General features: G+C 39.1%; 1 protein-coding gene across 1 annotated transcript; it reads right to left on the bottom strand.

The window, feature by feature from the left end:
• Window positions 1-2047: 2047 nt before the first annotated feature.
• On the bottom strand, window positions 2048-21138 carry LOC116310898 (chemokine-like protein TAFA-1). The gene is made up of 6 exons (XM_031727824.2): window positions 20826-21138; window positions 19634-19794; window positions 4339-4479; window positions 3069-3193; window positions 2792-2878; window positions 2048-2636 (listed from the first exon to the last, which is right to left on the bottom strand). Exons 1-5 carry the CDS (start codon window positions 20879-20881, stop codon window positions 2846-2848), a joined length of 516 nt encoding a protein of 171 aa, XP_031583684.2. The 5' UTR covers window positions 20882-21138; the 3' UTR covers window positions 2048-2636; window positions 2792-2845.
• Between the last annotated feature and the right edge of the window lie 2183 nt (window positions 21139-23321).

Genomic DNA, 23321 nt, shown 5'->3' with positions numbered 1-23321 from the left:
ATATTTTTATCTAATAGATGAGTGATCCAGAGTATTCTAATGAGCGCACAAGCTGTGCTTTTCAAGAGAGCTGAATATCAGCGGAAAGCAGAAAATAATGAAACAAGTGGAAGGTCCAGGAAAAAACAATTTTTCCTGAAGATGGATGACACACTGCACAGCGACAGCAGCCACGAGTTCCTCCTGGAGTAATTCCTGAGGGAGCGAGGCTGTGAAAGCAATGGCCAGTATCCCACTGAGTGCTGCATCAAAATGTTGTAAATACAGGGGAGCAATGCCTGTTTGCCATTTATTCATGTGCGATTGTCTTGCCTGTACAGGGAGCAAGAGTGACTCCAATTAATGACCTGTGTGTTGAGCTGAAAGAGGCTTCTGTGAAGGGTTGAATACCACATTCTCAGAAAAAGCAATTGTGATTAAAGAAATAATATGATATTTTGGAAAATATGCTTATTCTTTTAGATATCCATAAAGCTTAAATTTAACAAAAATAACTAAATATTCATAGGCTGTGGGAGGAGGACCTACCAAACAAATAGGGATCATAATAATCCTAAATAGCAACACAGGACATGCTGCTTAACTTTAAAAAGAAATGAAAACTAACCTGTCTTTATTCCAATGTAAGAAGCTCTGCTAAGCAGCACCTCCATAAAACTAAACACTGAAACGAATGTCAGTGTCCCCGAAAGGTCACCGTGACTCCACGAATCACTCCTCTTTTTAAAAAAAGTCCTGATGTGTCTTTGTCAATGCCTGTCCATATGCTAACACAATCTAACATACATTTTATTAGAATTAAAAATCCTCTGTTGTTTTTACCAAAAAAACTTAAAATCATGTGACATCTGAAAACATCTGGAAACATATTAAAAGAAAGCAAAACCTGAATTTTTAAATCCACAAATGCGCAAGCCAGTTTGAAACAAATGAATCTCAAGACTACTGTTTGCACTTTGGAGAATATAGAAGTATAATGTTTCTGTAGCGTTAGTTACACTGTAGGCTCAGAGACTGTATATAAAAGATGGATGTAGGCGTTGTGATTATCACTCAGAAGTTTAAAGTTTAAAGACTTGAGATAAGCATTATGCTTATTGTCTAATTAGCTTTTTTCTACTCAGGAGAGAAGAAACTGAAGTGTGCTTACGTCCATTCCCTAAATGACACCCTGCTTTAGTAACTGTTTTACTTTAGGTTTGTGTGCAGTTTACGAAATTACATCACACTATATTAAATAAGGCATAAACTAGTGATAGAGGCCATAAACTCATCAGCTAAGCGCTTATTGAGGCTATAAATTAAATTGGAAATGCAGTTAATTTCTCCCAGACTCATTTCTTCTAGCGTTATATACAAGCACGATTTCTTTTTGTTTCTTTCTTTTGCAGTTGGAGGAGTTGCCCCCTGCTGGCTATAAGAGCGAATGCCATATTGGTTTCACTTTTCCAACCTGTGGGTTACATCCATCCTTTATATATAAGTCAGTGTGTGGGTTACAGCTAGAGCTCAATTGGCTATTAGGAGTTTCTTTTTGAAGTTGACCAAAGAATGTGCACACAGCTGTAACTACATTGCTTTGATATCAGAGAAAACAAGGGGAGGCGAGTTCTAAGTGTCATTTTTTCCCCCCTGCGATTTCTCAGTCGACTTGTGGATGTTTATTTGTGATGCACATAACAGTACAGAAGTGATCATTTCCTCAGGAAGTGTGAGGTGCACTGGATCTAAAATATCATTTTTGGGGGGCTTTGTGTTCATGTTTTACTGAGTGGCAAAGATGCACTCGCATAAGTAACAGGAACACTGACTTTAATGAAACTTCAGCACATATCAATAGATGGCTTCATATGTACAGTATTACCATTTGAATGATCCAACACAAATAAGGCATTTCAAGTTTTGGAAATGGTTTAACTGGTTTCACATGTTTTGGTGAATCAACAGGTTTTAGGGTAGCTGACATGTCACCAAATTTAATTGGTAAAGCAATTTAAGAGGTTATCAAAGGCATACACGTACCACACAAACAAATGGCAAAATGTATCAAGACACACAAGCAGTATTTGTAAAACATCTTCTTCATAATGCATTTGTTTCATCCTAACATATTATACGTGAACTCATCAGACTTTGGCTCTTTTGTGGGTTAGAAGGGGGGAAAATTCACCACCACCATAAATAGTTCATGTACACAATGAAGGACAAACAAATTATGTACAATGTTTTTCCTCTAATATTAAAAGGAGTAAAGAAAATCCTGAGGGCTGTCAGCTTCTGCACTTGCTCATCCCATGTCCTTTGATATATTCCTCTCCTGTTTGGTGCTTCGTAGTACACATCTGTCTTACTGATGTCTACGGAGGGACGTCAGATTCTCTCCAGATATTAATCCAAATGCACAGACAGTCTCGTTCTGTCTCAGAGTTGGAAAAAAAATGGGGAAAATGTATTCATTACAAGGTTATGATGAAGTTTCCTGCAGGCAGCTTGGAGCATCGGTATTTTCAGGAGCCTTGAGCAGAATGTGCTTTATGTATTCTACATCTTTTTACACTTTAATTTGAGAAGTGTCTGCATTTCTTCAAGCAACAATAGGTTCATTGTCTCTTGCGTTAATTGGTCCTACGACAGCGCTGAAATGAGAAAGAAAGACACATTTAGAGGGCTATATGCTAAGAGTTAATAGCACAGAAGAGAGCGTAAATTCTGTGTTTTGCTCTTCGCTCAGTTCAGAAGTTGGAACAGTTGGGAGAAATTAATTAGTAATCCAGTTTCCCAGTAAGCTGACCTGCAAATTATCCTCTGCACCCGAGGTCTTTACTTGCATCCCTTCCGCAAAATGCTAATATGTTGATGTTGTGTATGGCTGAGTGTTCTGACAAGAAAAATAAGGAAGAAATTAAGAGGTTAGACTCAGTTGTTAACAAGTCAATTTGCACTGAAAAGGAATCCTGCAAAGTTCACCGTTTTGCTGATGCCACGGAGAGAGTCACTGAATGCTACACTTTTCTTCCACATTTCTGCTATAATATCACGAATCCTGCGGTCAAGAGAGGTTATCTTACCCTTGTGGTTTTGATCTTGTTCCCCGCATAACACATCCAGCCTGAGTTGTCAGGGAGCGTCTTACATTCCTCCCCCTCCAGGCAAGGCTCCATCTCACACCACCACTTCCCAATTACTATGGATGCTACAGGCAACAAAGACAAGAGAAATAACATAGTAGGCAAGTAAAAAGCCCCAAACTGAAAAAGCCTGAAAGCACAGCTTTGGTGGTTAGGAGATTTAAGGTGAAGTTGTCTAATTCTAATTATCTATATGTTACGTCAAAGGTATCGGTAAGTAATGTGGCTGTATTTGATAGATCTATATGCTTTGGACAACACGTTTTGGTGCAAAACTATTGCATTACATTGTATATCCTTTAAAATGTGGCCTCTTTATTAGATGCAGTTATACATTAATACAGAGGCTGGAACTCAGGCTTTTCATTGAGCGTAGGGATTGGTAGGTGTGACTGGGACTTGACTTTAATGCACACCATATCCCTGCCATCAGAAGAGAAAATTGCCTTAAATACAGGGTAAGTAGACAGTAAATGGTTTGCAATGTGTGACAGAGGAAAAGAATGTGTCAGAGCTGACATAGAGAGCGCTCAAATATCCCTCAGTCTGCTCAGATATTGCAGTAATATTTGCAAAAGGATTTAAGATAAAAGCTGCAGGTGAGAGGTTTCCTAAAGCCAATATGTGTTTTAGTTGTGTCAGACCCCGACACCAAATTCATTTCTTACGAAGCATTGAGCGTGTGTAGGAGACATTTGTCAAAGCATGTGTAAAACCTTCATGAAATATCCACAAGGTGCATATTTAATCAACACCTATTTTGTCTGTGTCTCTTTGCCTTATTCTATTTTTTATTTCTGCACTCTTCCCTGAGGTGCGCTACATTCGGCAGATGTATTTGACTGTCTTGTGTCGGAGTAAAGCTTACCCCTGCAGGAACCTTCTGCTGTCTGTCAGCAACACAATTTGTATGTGGCATTATCACAGGTAATGTTAATCTTATTTGGGACAAGGCATTGCACGGGTGACTTCAGCCTTTTGAGAGATTTGCACAAATCTCTGTATCTTTATAAAACATATTTTGTGTGTAAAACAGAACATGCTTGGTAGAATTCCATTTTTAAAAAGGGGGAAGCATCCTATTCTTGCAAAGCAGTCACACACAGAATAAATACCTTTCCCTCGTGCAAACATAGGACAGAATTAGTAAAGCTGATATTGTAGATTAACCTGATATTTTTTCTTCTTCTTTGGTTATAAAAATACTCACCATCAACACATGAAGGCCTGTTTCTAGTGGTTCCAGCTACCTTCCCCGGCAGACAGGAACACTTGACCGTCTGTGACCGCTCCTCAATACGATTCTTATTACAGCATCTGTGAGCAGCAATTACCTCACATGTGCCCCCTTCTGATAAGAAAGAAAGAAAAAAAAAGGGCTACATTTAGCCATTAAGTTGAGCTGCATTTGCTTTCTAAACGCTTAACTCATTAGTGGACATTTGTGGATTCACTGCTGGAAAGTTACTAATTTAGTTGAGCTCCGTGTTAACAATTATGAGGTTACGTGAGTAGTTTACACTAATCTTGCTGTTTGGAAGGAAATATTTCTGTTCACCTACATTTAACTGATGATTGTCGCTTGATTAATCAAAGAGACAATTATAAGGTTTTTAATCAACAGCTGTGTTTTCAAGCATGAAGTGTCTTGGGGAGCAGGTTCTCCTGTGAAAGCAGACCCATTTTAAACCTAATGAAGGTCATTTTAAACATAGTTATTGACAAAATAGGTTTTCTAAAGATGCTATTTAGCTTTCTGAATGGAATAGCTTTTTCCCCAAATATCATGATATTAATAATATCAGATTCACAGTGAATTTATTACATCTTTAGTTTTGCTTTAGATAGTACATATAACCACATATGATAAGCTTATAAAATGCTTTGGATTGTCCAAGCTTGCTTCCACGTGACTCTTTATTAAAAGAGCGGTGTCTGGGCTGGACCCCTTGTTATCTTTCAGATAACTATGATTTTAGCTTAGATATATAAAATACTCATATATATATATTTCTATATACATAAATATGGGTTTGCATGAGTCATTTGTACTGTGTCATAATTGAGCCCCCTTATTTTTTCCCTATAACTGTGGTAACATTGTAGTATTGGCACTTTTTGTGAGCAAAATATCTGAACAGGGCTTCCAACAACAACTGTCATATTTATGTTTCTGCTCATGATTTTGAATACTTTAAAAATGTCCCTTAAGGTACTTGAAAATGATGTATCTTGTGTTTAATCTACAATGTCCATATTCATGAATTGTTTGTTTTTATGCAGCAAGATAACAGTAAAACATCACAGAAGTTTGCCGTAAACCAGAATAATCATTCCTGTGCTTTACAGTCTTTGAACAAGCGAAGCCCCTGCAGCTTGGCGAATGTGAAATGACGATGAAGAGATGTGTGAGAGCGGGCAGAAAAAAGACATCTATTAGCAGGAGGAGAGGCCTGCTTCAGGGTTATCATGAATATGAACACTGCATCCACCATGCAATTATCGCCAAACTACTGGCTTTGCCCCGAGGGATGTTAGAACTGGACGAAACGGACATGACCCACCTCGGCCTCTGGCCTCTCCCACCCACTGCGCTCAGAATCTCCAACATATGAGAGCTGTGCAGCAAAGGACCATCTGACAATTACACCCATCAACATGACACAAGATCAAGGAGGTTGCAGAGAGAAAGAGCAGTGAGAGGGGGAAAGTATCTGGTATACTGCCAGCAAAGTGATTTGAAGTAATGTTTGACAATGAGCTGTGGGTTTGTGAAATGTGTCATGGCTAGATTTGCATATATTGCTTCACTGCATTTGAATATTTTGGTTAGTGAGGTCCTCTTGATTCCTAGCAGTTTCTTCGAAGCTTTGGACACCATCTTAGCAGAAAACCTGATGTTGTTAGGTCATTGGACAGCATCACATCACTGCAATGAAAGTAACCATAAAGTAATCAAAAAAAGCCATGGGGTCGTGATAGTTGTGAGATGATTCAAAGACCTTTCTTTCACCTTTCTTTGAAACTTTTGCTATTGCATATAATCAGTGATTGAATACTTACTAAGTTGTAGTTAAAAAACAGCATTAATTAAGTAATACTCAACCAACTGTTTCATTTGTTTATCAAGAGAAAATAACAAATATTTGCTTGTTCTAGGCTCAACGTGCAAGAAATGGTACACTGAACTGGTGAAGGGATATCTTTTCTCACTAATTAAAGCAAACAATGAGGAAATGGTTCATTTTACAGTTTGACTACCATCTGACTGTTGTTGCATGCCATAAACCCTTCTTTCAGGGTGACATGGTGCTCACACTGAGCTCTGAAACTGAAATATGAAGAGGTTGCGTGATAATTTTGGGTCACTTCTAAATAAAGGAAGAAAAAAATGTGATTGTAGGGATTCAGTTTTTAAATGGAAACCAAATTCATTGATAAGGCAGCTTAATTTTTTTAAAAAAGGAATAAGATAAATCTTGTGAGTCGTCATCTAAGTTCCGGTGGGGATTAACCAACACGGCTCCAGGTGACCTACTGGGTAAAAGTAGATCACTGAACTTCTCACTGTGATTCTCTCATTTTTACCTCATTGCATTAAGAGTCATCATTATCTTTTCTAAGTGTGTAAAGCTTCAAAAAGTCAGATTGGTATAAACTTAATTGAAATTGATTCAGGATTCAGTATTTCTCCTGGGTTGATATTCAGCATATTTGCAATCCCTGGTTGTGAATCTGCTCTTGCAGTAGCAGAAGCTAGTTCTGTTTATTAATAAACAGAACTAGCTTCCGATTAAGGGACAAAATGAATAGTAACATTTCAGACCATGGGAAGGATAGAATTAAAAAAGTTTGTCATTTTCTCGCTTCTTGCCAAGTCTGTTGAGCTTCTTTGGGTTATCATAACTCCAGGTTGTATCTTTCAGAAAACATAAACAGCCTTTGGTTTAACTGAAAAATATCCAAATTCTGTAGCCAGTCTGAGCGAATATTGCCTGCTGTCTGATGCACTCAACAAAAGGGCATGTCTGCACAACGTTAATCGTGATGTACCAGTGGAAGCAGTGGGGCATCATTTGAAAACAACAGCCCACAGGGGTTTGTTCTTCTTAATGCATCTCCTTAATTGCATAAGACAGCCCCAGATTTCTTCTTTGATCTATTAAAAACACTATTCAACAGAATTAACTTGCATTGCTTGTTGCTACCAAGCACAGCAAAGAATAAGGATACTCTATTTTTGGAAATCATCACCTCCGAAGAATACATTAAAATCGAATAAAAATGCAAATCAGCGTGGTATTTCCAGCTGGCAGGTGTACTGGGTACCTTTAAACAAAAGCTAAGCTTACACTGATGAACGCTCTTCAAGTTCACCCGTGGTTTCAGCCTGCAAGTACAACACGCTGCATGCTCCGAGACCCCATCATTGCATGATAAATATTGCAGAAGGAAACGAAGGATAACATGGCTGGATATGAATGCTCTCTTCAGGTAAGGGCTGGAGTCATGCAAGGGTATAATTGTTTTCTGTATTTCCATTTCTCCTATTATCAGTCTTCCAAATGACAAATGGCTTTTGGCAGTGTGTGTGTCTGTCAGTGTGTGTGCGTGCTCATGGTTGTATTGTCTCTACAAAAACATTTTGATTGACAGGGAACAAGGGTCACACAGAAATTGTCATTCATCAGGTCAGAGGTCACAAAGAAGAAGGGTCTCAACTGGAGCTGCCCTGATTTTGCTGCCATGCTCCCTGCTCCTGCCTCTTCATTACTATGGGCCAGGAAACCTGTATAACCTGCACTCAACAGGGCACAACTCATTTTCAGGCCTGGAAGAGCTGGGGGAAAAAAATCATTCTGCTATATTGTGGTAAGATTTACTGTTCCCGGTGTTGTTTGGTTTCTTATGGTGATTTATTGCATATGCTGACCTTTGTTGATCTGTTATGAGAAATAAATCCCAGAAACAATGAACATGCTTTTGATTGTCTTTGGCATTTACTAATTCTACAGTTACAGATACAATGTAAATGATTAACAATGAACAGGACATCAATGATACTGAAATATTTACCAAATTAAGCACAGAATCACACATCTATTTCACCAGTTTTCTTCGAGCATATGAGATAAATGTTTACATTAATACTGGACTGTATTTAAGAATAACTACATTTACTCAAGAGAGCAAAATCTATGCAGCATAAGCTAAGATTTTACTTTTTCATCCTTGTAAGAGTCTAATTTGATCCTATATTTGCCAGAAATCAATTTACATCTTTCATTAGCTGCTGTATGCCTAAAAAATGAGAGCGCTGCTAAGCTTTAGAGTACATTAGATCAGAGCTGTTTTATCAGCAGAAATAACTTTTAAATTCTTCTCAGCTGTTGTTTTTTTTATTTCATATTAAAAGTACTAGTCATACTGTACAACTTTGTGCCTTCAGTGCAGCTAAAGGACCTGTCTTCTGTTGTGTTACTGCTTTATTGCTTGTGTTTGTGTTACACTTTTATCAGTCTATTACTTGATATTCAAAGCACTTCTAGAGCTTCTTCCCTATGACTTTATACATTTTCACATTTAGTTTAACATCTACAAGCCATATAATATGATCAAAGGGTCCAGGAGAGCTACAAATGGATCTAATGGTGAGATCATTACCTTAAGTACTATACAGAAATGCGCTATTTTACTTGTAGAAAAATAACTGAATTGCAGATGCAGTTTTGGAAGAAATATTTATGTCTTTTTCGCCCAAAAGCAACATACTGGTTTCCAAGGTCAAGAATGAATTAAAATACCCTATAGCCAGCAGTAATATACAATAGATCTATCTGATGTGTTCTTATATTCTTCTCATACGCTGCAGAAGTAAAACATTATCAACACTTTCCTGTCTCACCCAACTTTAGAGCTTCTCAACGTCAGAAAAATGATACCAAAAACTCATAAAAGAGGGGAAAGCAGAAAGGTTGAGGACGATTCGTTCTGGACTCATCCGAACTCCATGATTTTTGAAGCACCTAAAGCTTGCTTTATGTCTGCAAATCAAGATGTAACAGCGTGTTGATAGCTAATGTAAAATCAATTTAATACTGATTTTGTGAAACGTAAAAAACAGAAAACAAAACATTTTTCTAGCACTCTAAACAACTCCTCACTGAGGGTTCTGTGTAGAACAAGTTTACCACATGGAAAATTGTCAAAACACTTAAATGTAATGCTATTATCTACACAAATGACAACACCTGGCATCAGCAGCGTCTCATCTGCTCAATGGACAGCAAGTGTCGTTCAGTCAATGCTCTCCGGCACAATGAGTCACGCTGGAAGCCAACAACACTGCATCGAAATTCGATGAGTTATGGACAGCGAGCCTGGTTGAAGGCAAATGCTGTCAAATCATGCGTGACATGAACGCGTAGCACCAATTCTGAATTTCTGTGGATCTGCGGTCCTGCCTGCCTAATGAATGTGAGCAGGGTTCATGTGGGACCAGTAAATGGTTCTTCAGACGTGATGAAACAGCTATTGCGCAGAGGAAAATGGTCAGTTTATCTCAATAGAAATGTCACTACGCAATAAGTATGCAATGGCTCGCTGTCTACTGTAATGAGCCCAGACTGTGGGGTTGTCTCTGGAGACACTGATAGCAAGTATACCCTCTGAATGACAACACTCCTCTGCCATCTGTTTCAGGCATTCAGAACTGTGTATACATGAAAAATGTTATATGTGTAATTCATATAGGGAGTCTGAACACCACGATTTAATGGACAGTGAATATAACCGAAAGGAAAGCACTGAAAGTAGTCACTGTTACACTCCATATACAAACCAAATGGAAAGCCTAAGGGACTCAATTTAGCAGATAACCAGTTTCTCTCCTGGGGCTTTGGATTCCATTGACTGGCAGCCGGTGGCACTCTGTGTACACCCTGTTCTGAATGTGTATGCTTGCACAGTGCACAAGTGCCATGTGACAATATATCTTGATAACTGTATGACATCTGAATAACTCCAAACAAGCTCAGAGCTGAGTCCATGTCACATAGAAGTCCCTGGAAAGTCCGTAGTTCCTGTGGTTAATTATTTTGTAGCTCAAAAGTCATTTATCAGAGACAGCGGGTCCTGATTTCCCAACCACAGAAGTCCACGTTTTAGAGCACCATGCCTGTCACCTATTAATGGGAAATGCATCCAAGGTGACCCTTAATAGGCTTCACTTTCTCTGTGCATGCTCTCTGTAGACATCCAAGCCAGCAGGGTACAGCAGTTCTGTTGCTGACAGGAAATGGGAGCGCCAGATTAGAGAATGTCAAATTAATGCAGATGGAAGACAGTGAGAGGCACAAAACATGTGACTGCATGGTGTCAAATTGAGTGTCTATTTTTTTCCCTGCCTTCTGCAAAAACATCTGAAATCCCTGCAGTACTGTTGTTATTCTAGACATAAATGCTGGGGTGAAAGTGAGTGACATATTGCTCGATACACTCCGAGACAAATTTGTTTTGAGTCTGGAGAAAATGCAGAGGAGTTGTTGCAGTGGTGTAAATGAGATTTCAAACAACGCTCGAGTAAATTTGAGAATTGGAAATGTTTTAAGAATTAACAGAATTTGTCAACAGCTTTAGGTATTAATTGCTATCAATGAATATTTAGGTTTATCTTCTTTTTCTTCTTTAAAACACTTGCATGTTGTAAGTTTACAAACGTGTGCGCATGTGCTTGATAGAAAGGGGGTATCAACACTACCATTTTCTACTCTGAAAAGGCAATGTCCATGACAAATAAAAGTACAGATATTCATGAAATATGCCCGGTGGTTTTGACAGCATGTCACGCAAGAAGGCCGTTAGATTGGTCTTGTGCAGTGGGCCAGACATGGGTGATACTTTATTGAAATGCCAAATGACTACTCACAGTGCAGAGTGTGGTTTTGTTTTAAGATGCATGAAAACTGCATGCAACAAAAGAAGCAGTGAGTAGTGGAGAATGGGTTTCTCATTTGCATCTGAGCCTCAAAGTCTGTCGTCTCATGTTGTCACATGCAAGACGGGACCGGGACACTGGCGACACCGTGGTCCTGATCAAGGATATTCTGTGCTATTTTGACTCTTCAGTGAGTTGGTCCCACACATGAAAAAGGCCAGTGGTTATGTGTTTTTTATGGTGTGGCATGTTGAGCATGACAGCAAAGTACAGCAAATCACACAGCAGCTTTCATGCCCATTAAACACACATAAAACAAGCTATGCTGTTGTTGCACACGATTACTGCAGAGTTCTCAGAAAAGGAGCGCATAGCAAAGAATGCATTGTAAAAATATGTCTTCTGTCAGTGTGATGTCATTCATTTTTAAATGTCAAGCTGTTCCTGTCCTTCTATCTAGCTTTTTTTCCCTCTAACTCGCAAATGTCCAGAACTGGTATTTCATATTTTTAGATCGCTTGCTCAGATGAAAGAGTTGCATTCAGCGAGAAGAAAAGGAAGGAGAGATAGAGCCAAAGCAGAGAGCCTTTAGAGAAAGGCTGTTCGCCTCTGATGTGACTGCTGGCCCTCTCACTGCCAACCAGACAATCCACCCTGGGTGCCGATGTGCTAGCAGCATGTAAACTGTGTAACATGCGTAATGCAAAGATTAAATGACCTTTCCTGACTGTTCTCTCAAGAGACAGTGGCGATTATTATGTAGGAGTGCCGATAAGGGGAGAAATATGGCAGATATTATCTTTGCTGGCAGCCCGTGCCAAAGGATCAACATTTCAAACACATCTTCCCGCCATTAAGGATGATATAGGACATTTGTTTTGTATATTGAAACATTTTAAATGCATGCATAACACGCTTTAAATTAGACATTGTAGACGTGTTCACTTCACTGACTGCCTCATAAAGTTCTTGTTAAATTCCTCGATACTGGACCAGATTTTAATGTAGACCCGTAAAAAGCACTGTCTTTTTTATTGTAATTTAATTTCTTCTAGTGATGCACGACTTGAAATGTCTCATTTAGTCTCTCCGTCATGTTCTTCATATTTGACAAAAACATAATATCCCCACTTTCGTCCCCCATTTTCACACGTGCATTATCCAGTCTCTGCAGGAAAGGTAATTGGATCTGTAGTGTAAATATGCCAGAAGACTTATGGCACACCAAGGAGATATTAGGAGCAGAAAAAAAAAAAAATAAAATCTGCATGAGAGCCTGATAAACTCAATATTAATTACTTTGCTTATTCCTAATACTACCCTCCCCCTTGGAACCAATTAGCAAGTTGAGATGCTTCTTTTCAGTTTAATGAGGTCTAAGTAATGATAATGAATTTCATATTCCTGCCAAGCATTTAAAATAGGCTACCACAAAGGCAATGCCATGTGAAATGATCTCTCAAGCATAATTCCCAGTCTGCAAGAAGTATTTCCTTCATTGAAAAAATCAAAAATGTGTAAATGAGGTCCCATTTTTAACACTACAAATACAGAGCATGAATTAATAGAAGTAATATTTCTTCACCACGATGCTGTTTGGGTACCACAGGGGTGTTAGTTAAAAGAGACTCTAAATCTGCAGTCCCAGTTTTAGCGAGATGATTTTTTTCAACTGGATCATAAAATCCCCAGCATCCAAAGTCCACAGCAGCTGGCCAACAGTGAAGTGACAAAATCATCTAAGGAGCAAGACGAGCCTGAGGTCTGCCACACCTCAAAATCCTTTCCAAAGAGAAAAAAAAGCCAGGCTTTGTGACAAGGTCTACATCTCTACACACCCACAATGTGGCTAAGCTGGAAAACTAGTCACCAGGGTAGAATTTTACATTGGCAGGGAGTGCATCCGCCGAAGCAATCCTCAGCACACAAGAGACAAGAAGGTCTGAACTTGCTGATATAATATTTACAAACTCTGGGGGCAGGAGCTATCACTAATTCACTGGTAGTTTTTGATTCCTGGGGAAAATGTTGAATTAAAGTGAACGAGTACTCACACATGAACACTTGTGCAACCACTGACATCAGCAATTACCGTGAAGTGCCGTGATGGTGGGATCCTTTCCAATGTGAAGGCTTGTTTTGATTCACTGACATAGGAACAAAGGATAAAAAGGCTGAATTGATTTTTTCATGTCATTAATAATGAGGAATTTGAAGTGCTGTCACGGTGCCTGGCAAAACATTTACTGTAGTCTATTATCCTGTAACTCAGTGGGCTTACGGGCCTCTAAAAGGGGGCGACATTTTTGGCTAAAAACAACACAGAGCCCATCTATGTGGCTGCAAAGTGGTACTCGCTTTCCTCTTATCATCTTATTAAAATAATGGTTCCAGAGAATACAGGTTCACAGCCGCAAATTCAAAACCAAGATATGAAAAAGAAAACAAAGAGAAGCCAAACAACTAGCAGAAGGCGCAAAAATGAGCAAAACAGCAACCAACATACACAAGAAGAGGCACAAAGTAAAAACCAAGATATAAATAGAATACAAAATGAAATGCAGTAATTTTTTTTTTTCAGTTTGGGCGTCTTGCCCTTGGGAGTTCTGGGGGCATGTTTGTGTCCAGGGTGCCACTAGCTCTTATCTATTGTGTGACTCTGGGGCATCCAGGGTTAGAGATAGCAGATAGTTATTCTTTTAGTTTCTTATTTAAATATCTAAAGCTGGAAAAAAGAGAAAAAATATCTAAAGCTAGTTGTTTTGGTTTCCAAGCAATTTAAATATTATTAATGTGAAGTTTATTATTTCCACTAATAAATGCATTTCTTTATCTTTATAAGTCACCCAGCACCACGAAACAACTCCATTCAAACATTTGTAAAATCATGCTGTTGTCTAAAGCAGATGTACAATTCAGTGTAATAAAACTTTGATACTAATTACACCCAACATCATCACCATGCATTAATTGATGTGAAACTTTAATTGTATGCATAAACTCATTTAAGAAGCAACTAATTTATTTTCAGACACAGATAAACTGGCTCCATAACTTTCCCGAACCGTGTTTATTATTAGCAAAAACACTCATTCGGTTTGCTGTTTTCACACAACACAAAGGACGATGTCTGTAAAAGCCGAGTTTTGTTTTGGACTATTTCTGGATTAAAGCAAACTGAGCACTTTTATCAGGATTCGGGGTTTCAGAGTCAACTATCCTTGAGCTATGTCAGCTGTCATAGCAACATATTTAGAAAACTGCTGCTAACTACAAACAAATCCAGGGTCTAACAATCTAGCTGATGACCCCAAGAGGATGCACTGCTTCTTGTACCCAGCAGAGACAAATTTGTTTGAAACAATCCAATAATAATGTCATTCGGAGGCAAAACGTGTTCCGCTATTCTAAGCAGTTATTAAACAGTAGGCCTTCTAAGCAGCGCTAATGTCTTAGAGAAGCGATTGGCCACGGGCCACAGTTCGTGTGCGCAAAGTTCTAACATAAATGTACAAATTTTAGGAGTAACAATGCATTCTGTTTGTTCCTCAGGAGCTTATTTGGCTCAGTGCAAAAACTATTTACATGCAAGCTTTCAAGTAGGAGTTTAAGCCATAAGCATTTGGCATTTTGTTTCTTAGTGATGGATTGAACTGAATTGTTAGGTGAACTCTGTTTTAAATCACTAAACACAGACTTTAGAGCAGTGGTTCCCAAAGTGGGGTGCACTCTGAAGGACAGAAGAATGCTGTAAGGTGTATGTACAGACAATACATTTATAATAGTTGTATTTTATGTTACTTTTTTAAACACATCAAAAAATCTCAGCTGCCTGCTGTCAGTTTGGAGGTGTGACCTCCTTGAGGAGACATGAGTGAGGGTACACACAGTCATCTTTAGTGACAGTCCAAATGAGACCATAGCACCTCTTTATTGAGAATCTGTTGATATGACTGGACGCTGCATTTCATCGGACTTCTCTGATTAACTGCATCATTGTAGGTAAACAGAGACAAACTACAGATGTATTTTGTATTCCAAGTCACAATTTACTTTGCATGGTCTACAGACATGCTTTTTTTAAGGAAAAAGAAAGCATAAACCACATTCATCATACATCTTTTCATTCTCAGCTGTTTTCCCATTTTAACCCGCCGTGATCAATCTTAGAATCAGGGAGTCTACAGCCTTCAAATGTTCAAATCAAATTTTAAAGGGTATACTTTGGCTTCAAGGATATTTACATAATTTCCACTTTGCTTAAAACATGCAGTATATGCTCCAATAGACTTTAGAGTGCCTTGAGGGTCTTGAGGTATGCAAGAGTGTGTTTTCTTGTTTTGGCTCGTTCTGGGTCACTGATATTATGAATTAAGGCAGACATAAGGATGAATAAGTTTGCTTAGGTCACTTTTCTGTCACATGTAGTAGGGGATGATGGGAATGAAAGACATTTATGTTGGGATGGAGGTTTTTAACGGCAGCAGATCTAAAAAAGAAGACATTGCGGTAGCCGCAGATGATGAGGATTATATTTATTCGTGTCTGATGATCAATGAGATATGACTTTGACAGTGCTACCTCTGAGATAATGAGGTTCACGGCAAAATAGCAGGCTGCTGCCAGCAATGTAATGACCTCAAGATGTGACAGATTTGCAATTACTGTTCTGACTCATGAATGAGTGCTATTAAGCTGTTACAGTAGCCTATTTGTAATAGGCTATGTACATAAACATGGCATATAATGCACAGTGTTAAAATACATCAGTAAGTTCTTAAAATGTAGATGGCATGTAGTATGTTTTTGTAAAGAAAATAAAAGGCGTTTTTAAAATAAGGTCATTATTCATTAGTATCATGTTCTGAGTTAGTTAGTTTAATTTCTACTTCAATTTGTTACAGTTCCCTAAAGGCCCGAAAGAGAAAATTTAGTTTTGTGACCTGCAACACTGCAGCCTTTATCAGGAGGATAAACTTTGTGTGCCATTAACACCTGTGTTATTAATACTTGGGAAAATTTGGCTTCGATAGGAAATAGCCAGTGAAGTCATGGGAGAGAAAGAGAGAGAGAGAGAAGCCTGGCAAATTAATTAAGCTGTGGGCCACAGAAATTCATTTTGCATATAAGCGTTGTGACCACAAACCATAGCCCGGCACAGAATTGGCAGAAAGACTTCAATTAAACATGCTGTTTAAACAAATATCCACAAGCTTAGAGGAGTACTCTCTTATGAATAATTCATAGGCTAAAAGAGGAAATAAATGGGAAATACTAGAATATGTAAAACCTATTTGTAGCTGTGAGCATACAGTAATAATTAGGCCACTGATTGTCCTCAGATTCATTTACTTAAGAATATATTTTTCTTTCAGGGCTAACCAAGGAAATTACATGAATACTTTCTAAAATATGATGGCTGAACAAGCTTTGCCTCAGCTTTCAGCAGAGCCATTAAAGCGGGAAATCTTTTTAGCAGACGGTAGAAGAAGTTTCTGGTGTTTCACAGAGTGGCCGATGGTCTTTCAGTGTAACAGTAACATGTGTAACAGCATCAGGACAAAGTGGGTTTGCTGAGCTCCAGATGTGGCGAAGCCTCGGGCTAAGGCTGCACGCCACTTCCCATTGGCACTGCAGCAGAGCAGCGATGACACTAGTGAGAGCGTGGTTGAGAGGAGGTCTAGGGGAGGGGAGGAGGAAGATGTATGTCAAAATAATGTGCCTCCAGGATGCCTTATATAAGGCTATTAAATTGTCAGTGTCTAAAACAGTGCATAGTGGATACAACCTTTGTTTGTGACAGCCGAAAATCCATTTTTCATGTTTGTTTCATTGTGAGCTTTGCCAGCGAGTGGTTTCTTTTGTTGAGGCACACAGAAAAAAGTCCTGATCCTCTAGTCCCCACTAAAGCTGCAGAATGGGAGACATGAGGGATTTATGTGGTATTTTCACTCTAGGAAAAAAAGAGAAACTATAGTTTCACTCCATATATTAGAAGAGAAGATGATGTTTAAGCTGCTTAACACTGAAATTTCATCGATGTTTGAAGGAGCCATCTTAAAGAGGAAGAAGGGTAACTTTGCAAGAGTGTAACATGTAGCATGCGTGACTTAAATATGAGTAGATTTTAACATGCAAGTGAGCTCCTTCTGCTTGTATCCCCAGTTCTGCTGCTTTGCATATCTTCTCTGTGTATGCATGTTCACTCACAGCCAAATGTTTTACAGTAACCACAAGATAAGAGATTATCTGCACGGCGTTGAGATTCAGTGACCTTTCAGTTATGAACAGTTTGACCCTGCCGAGCCAAATGTTGGTGGGAGTAAGTTCATGAGGGAGCAAGGCCACCTCAGGCAGCCACTATCTACTGTTTGTTGTAGTTTTTGCTAACACCTCCACATGATGCACTGCATCACCAATGGCACTATTTCTTCCCCTGAATGTAGACTGCTGCTCAAAAAATTCAACACACCTTTGTTCCCTCTGAACTGAAGCATGTATTTTGATCCTTAAAAAATATCACACAACATCTGAGGTGCAAAAGTGTAAATAGCCATACCTGCACAGGATTTTTTTTAAATGTATTTTTAGCATCTTAGCTTACATTTTAAAATCATTGCAAAGTTATGGGGGTTATTTTTTTGTTTGGTTGTTTGTTTATCAGGTCAGGGTTTTAGACAGAAAAAAAAATTGTCCATCTGCGATTCCTCTCGTTTCCTCTGGATATGTTCGGGGTCGAGAAATACACAACCCCAAATAAAAAGCAACATCTCTGACCGGCCCTTTACGGATGCAAGACAAACACAATCTGTTCTCTTTTGTGCACTGTTCACGCTCTTTGCACCAAATAAATACAGCACCTCATGAATCATACCGCAGAGAGCAACTCTGCCTGTACCAGGAAGGCGGAGAATAGCCCTAAGCATATCTGAGAGAGTGGCAGGCAGCAATCTGTAAGTAGAGCTGTAGGGTGGAAAGCAGGCCACCTTGTTCGATTCACTGAGCACACACAGGCACCTAGTCAAGGGTCATCTAGCTAATGGACTTCTGGACACACATTCTTTGCAATAAGGCTGCCAATATGTCAGTGGATGAACAGAACAGGTGCTTCCACAATGTCAAAAAGAAATTATTATTGAAAACACATCTGGAGTGTGAGACACAGTGCTGATAATAAATCTCTCAGATGCCTGATCACACAACAGCTTTTTATTGAAAGCTGATAATTCATCAACAGTTTCAATATGTTTAAGAGATATAAAGAGCAGGTCACAATTAGCTGATCCCAAAACAACTACACATGAATGATTTGATATACGTCCGGGTAGATCTAAATTCCTATTGGCAAGGACACAACTGATCTCTCACCCTCTGTAATCTTGATTTCCTCTGGTAATACCAGTCACCGTGAACTCGTGGCATTTTGCTGCCTTTAATGATTGGCCCAGTGGTCTGTAGCCAATGGCCTTCTTGCCACCAATTCATGACCCGTCAACCCCAATCCTCCCACCAATCCAACAGGCACACAACACAGCACAGAACAAATGTTCGAGTGTCAGAATCAATCCAGACAGGCATCCCATCCTCCTCTCATAAAACTGGCATCTCATTTGTGCGGAAGTGGGGTCTATGGAAAAATGGAATGACAGGACATTTACTCTGTTAGTAAGACGGGGACCTGAAGGATTCAAATTGTTTCTTTTCTCCAAAAAAGGACCCGAACGCACAGTTGAAATATTAATTCAATTTCCTTTTGTTGATATGAGACCACTTTTGAGAAGATGTCCCATTTGCCTGTGTTTTTTCCCTCTTCTTTTATATATTTTTCTTCTTCTCCAATTCACATGCACACACCTGAGTGATGAAATTGGAGGTGTTGGAACAGGAAGTCTTCTGACTCACAATATTGAGACTATTGAAAAGACTTCTTGCTGATATGCTTGAGGTGCACCAGCTCATAGAGGAAATAACAGACACTCAGGACCTGCACATTCATGCAGCTACTTCTCCCTTTGAAGTTCTGACAGCATTCAGCTTCCTCTTCTCTGTTGAATGCGGAGATCATAATTATTTACCATAACCAGGGCTCACGTCCGCCTGATGAAAACAAAAGTTCGACCGCAATGCTTCACTCATATTCCATTCAGTGCAATTTCACAGTCAACACAATCGCACAGATCAAATTGAGGGGGAGCAGTGTAGCATGAATATCAACTGTAATAGCTCAAGAAGGAAAGAGCAAAGGCATTCATTGTTTATCCGTGTGATCTTCAGTAGAAGTTCTCAAGCTATGTGGTGCAAATCTTAATGAAAGTCAGCCCCTGTGCAATCTGCATACTAAATAATTTGTTAATCACTAATATATTAATGAAATAAAGACTGAAATAAAGTGGGCTAATATTTTCTCTTAGGAATCTAATTAAGCACTTAAGCAACCAAACCCAGCATACAGTAGCAGTACATAAGAGGCAATGGAAATAAATGGAGATGATTCAGAATGTATTTTTTGTTGACATTTCTATGCTGTATGTGTCATGCCAAATAAGAAAGAAAGCACAAAAAGACTCACCAATCATATGAATTGTGGTCCGCCCAGGCCTTGTCCCAGGATGCTGTTGGATGGTGTCGTAGAAAGTGGCCTGACACAGCTGGATGGCAGTCACACTGACCCAGAGGCACAGGCAGAGCAGCCAGGACATGACAGGACACATCTGCTGAGGACCGGTAGAGCTGGAATCAACCCATAATGCATTATGTCTCAACCTCTGACCTCACTCTCCCTCACCACCACTTCTGCCCCATCCCCTCTGCATGCACACGTCTGGAGTCTTGAGCAAAAATGAATACATTTCAATTTTCTTTTAAGCACTTTTGTCGGTAATTTGACCTTAACGCCCCTCAGTGGAGATTTTTAGTCATCAGAATTTATCATTAGCATGATTATATAAGTATGAGTTCTTCACCATTTCATCTTCCTACTTTGCCCTGTCTTGTCCCTGAGCCACAACACTGCAAATGTGGAGTGATCCCTGGGGACTTTTTCCCATGCAGCAGAGATTTCCCCTGACAGGCTGACTCCCTTCAACTCCTGAGCTGTGCTCCTGCCTCAAAACCAAAATCAAACTTAAAGAAAGATAAGATTTTGCAAGCAGCTGGCTGCCGTGGCTTTTCTGTATCTGTCAGAATAATATGACAGTGACGTGGTGGTAATAGGAATCAAAAGGCTTGTAATGTCTCACCACGCTGTTTAGATAAGAAAAAAAGGAAAATATAGAACAACTGGGAAGAATGCATCTGGTCATATCAAAATGGAAAATGAAAAAATATTTTGGGAAAAACATTTCTTCCCTGAAATTCATTCATGTCAGGATTTATTTATTAGGTTTTACATTTTAATCTAATTTATATATTTCAATGACAAGCTCTCAAAAACTTTTATCAAATCATAAGTAAGAAAAAATCTCATTGGTAGTAGTGGGTTGTCTTTTCTGTCTTTTTATTTATTGATATTGGTTTTGTAAATGTTAAATGGGAATAAAATAGATAATTAGCTAAACAGCAATTTTAAGCAAAATCAGTATCATAAAATAAGGTAAAATGTATTTAGATTTTCTCAACACTGTGTCAAAGAGTCCAGTTATTCTTTATGAATGCATATTTCAGTTTCCATTCTTTTTTTTCAAAGACTGATACAAAACCTGAACATCTTAACAACGACAGAAATTAGGTTTCACTCAGAGAAGAAAAAAAGATTACCTTACCTGAGCAACCCAAAAAATGAGTGTATAAATATCTCAACAGAATGGCATAAATCCATCCATAATTCTGCTCATGCTGATCCCATCCAATAACTGTGGATTTGGCTCAAGCAGGGAACTCCGCTGACTCTGTCTCCCTGCTCCACACTTTGATAGCAACAGTCCGGTGTTTCACGAATGACCGTCAAGCCAGAGTCAGGAAATAGATTTACAGCTCTTTCAATTCCACCTTTGAATTATCACTGCTTCCCCTTAAAGAGCTGCTCCCAGTGACACTGAATTCATTTGCCCCTTCGCATTTATAGGCACGTGCAGAGTGCTCCTTAATTAACTGTAGTGGAATCTCTTCTTTCCCCGTCTGCATCCTTCCAGTGAGAGGCAGCCTCTGAACAGCAGCGCTCGCTGAGTCCCTCCTCAGCGAACACTAAGAGACAAATGTTCACGTACAGCTTGGCTGAGTGTAAAGAGTGTATCACATGTCTTAAAGCCAGACTGCCTCTGGATTAGATGGCATAGTGGGACTCCATCTAAACAGATGCTTCTAACAAATGCAAATAAGGGAAACTGGTATCACTCATATAGCTGTGACCACGGGATTAGCAATTATTTACATTTAGAATGCATTTATTTTTCCCCGGAGGCAACAGTTCATTTTATTCCTTTCATTTTTAATTGAGTGTCTCAAATCTGTCTACATTAGGGTTTTAAAGACATGCTCAGTGTTTCTAGGTGATTCAAAATTAATCTAAAAATCCTGACCGGAAAGTCAGGATGTTATGTTACCAAGTAACAAAAGATTCGGGAGAAAATAAAACCAGTCATCAGCATACCTTTATTTTGTTGTGGGGAGGTGTATAAAAGAAGATTAAGAACATGTTTCCACATGCTCAGAAGAAAAGAAAATTGAAATTGGGTTGTTTTGAGAAATAAAAATGTCCATTCATCTGAAGGCAATCTTCACCTACTGTTGGAGGGAGTTCTTCAGTACACCATTATGGAGACATAATGATGATCATAGGGGGGTGAGAGCTGTAATATGAAGTAAGTCAGTTCCCATCTGGATGAGTGGAAAACAGCTACATCCTCCCTGTTTTCCACCACCTTCATTATATGGTGATCTCTACTTTTGAATTGTGTCTAGATTTTTTTGTTTTTTATCACTGGCATGCAGAACATGCCCAAGGCCTGCAGCTAACACTGCCATCTCTACGGCATAGAGACATCACATTTTATTTTGATGCTTGCTCAGGAAGACAGGGTGCATTCCCAGTTCAGGAAGGAGCGAAGAATACCCAGAGTGAGAGAAACGGCAAGAAACTGCTGGAGATGTATGCACGTTACAACACAGCATTAATGTCTGTGGCTTTGGCAGAGTCAACTGTGTGGGGGTTTGGGACATATAGGAGAAAGCCAGGCAGCATAAATTGCTGAGTTGTTCAGAGCAGAACAATAGTTTCCAGAGATGAGGAAGTCATTAATAGTTTATAGAGGTTTTTGCATGATGACACTTTTTTTTAACAAAGGGCTGAGCTTCATTCAAGTCATCTGCTTCACAGGGAGATTGTTGAGAAATATGTGAAATTCATGGAGCACAGTGGAGACTGTGTATCTCAAACACAGAACCCTGAAATCAATACTGCCATTGATCTTTATTCCTGTGACTCACACAGACAATTACCCAGAACCCAAAGCAAGATGGGGGCATATGGTCAAAGTTAAATATTTGCAATTGGTGTGAGTGATACCGTCAGATTACTTTTTGATCTGTGACCAAGTAGCATGAATAACTTAAAATGGATTATTGAAAGCGACTTATTCAGTATAGTATCAAGAAAAGGTGAGAAGATGCACCATTACGTCTGAATACATCTGATTAATGTACCACTGAATCAGCTGTTAAACATTTACTTCTCTCTGTGTCTTTTATAAAATGCTATATTAATTCTCTGAACTGACAGGCAATCACTGCATTCAGGAACGACACAAAAGCAGTACATGTGCAAAGGACACTCAAGTATCAAAAGCGTATTGTAACGTGAGACTGAACAATTATTCTGGCATTGACCCGACTGAACCTGGTACCAATGCATCCCTGATGTCCAACTGCCAATTATGAATGGCTAATAATGAATCTCTAAACATGAAATAAATTTAGACACACATATACAAACATGGTCACGCACACACACAAACAACAAAGCCACACAAACTATGCTGTCAGCAGACTGAAAGAGGTTAGAGCCGAGTGATGTGCAGTGAAGAGCTTGTTTCAGCCCAGTCAGAAATAATAAACCTTAAACATGAGCTACATAAACAATTTTAGTATTTTGAATGTTGTGGTTTTGTTGTGCTTAAAGCCACCTACAGTATTATGGAAAAGTCTCAAACCGCTCCTTTAAATTTTGCTTTCAAGGAGCCAGACTTTTTTTTTTTATGCGATTTTAAGCGAGAGTTCGTTAGGCTCTCTAAAGGTCTTTCAAACTTTGGGTGCTTTTCACT

Source organism: Oreochromis aureus, linkage group 20 (assembly GCF_013358895.1).
Source record: "Oreochromis aureus strain Israel breed Guangdong linkage group 20, ZZ_aureus, whole genome shotgun sequence".
NCBI classification, from domain to species: domain Eukaryota; kingdom Metazoa; phylum Chordata; class Actinopteri; order Cichliformes; family Cichlidae; genus Oreochromis; species Oreochromis aureus.
Note: the sequence above shows the minus strand (reverse complement) of the source record. Positions and strands in the feature narration are given on the sequence as shown.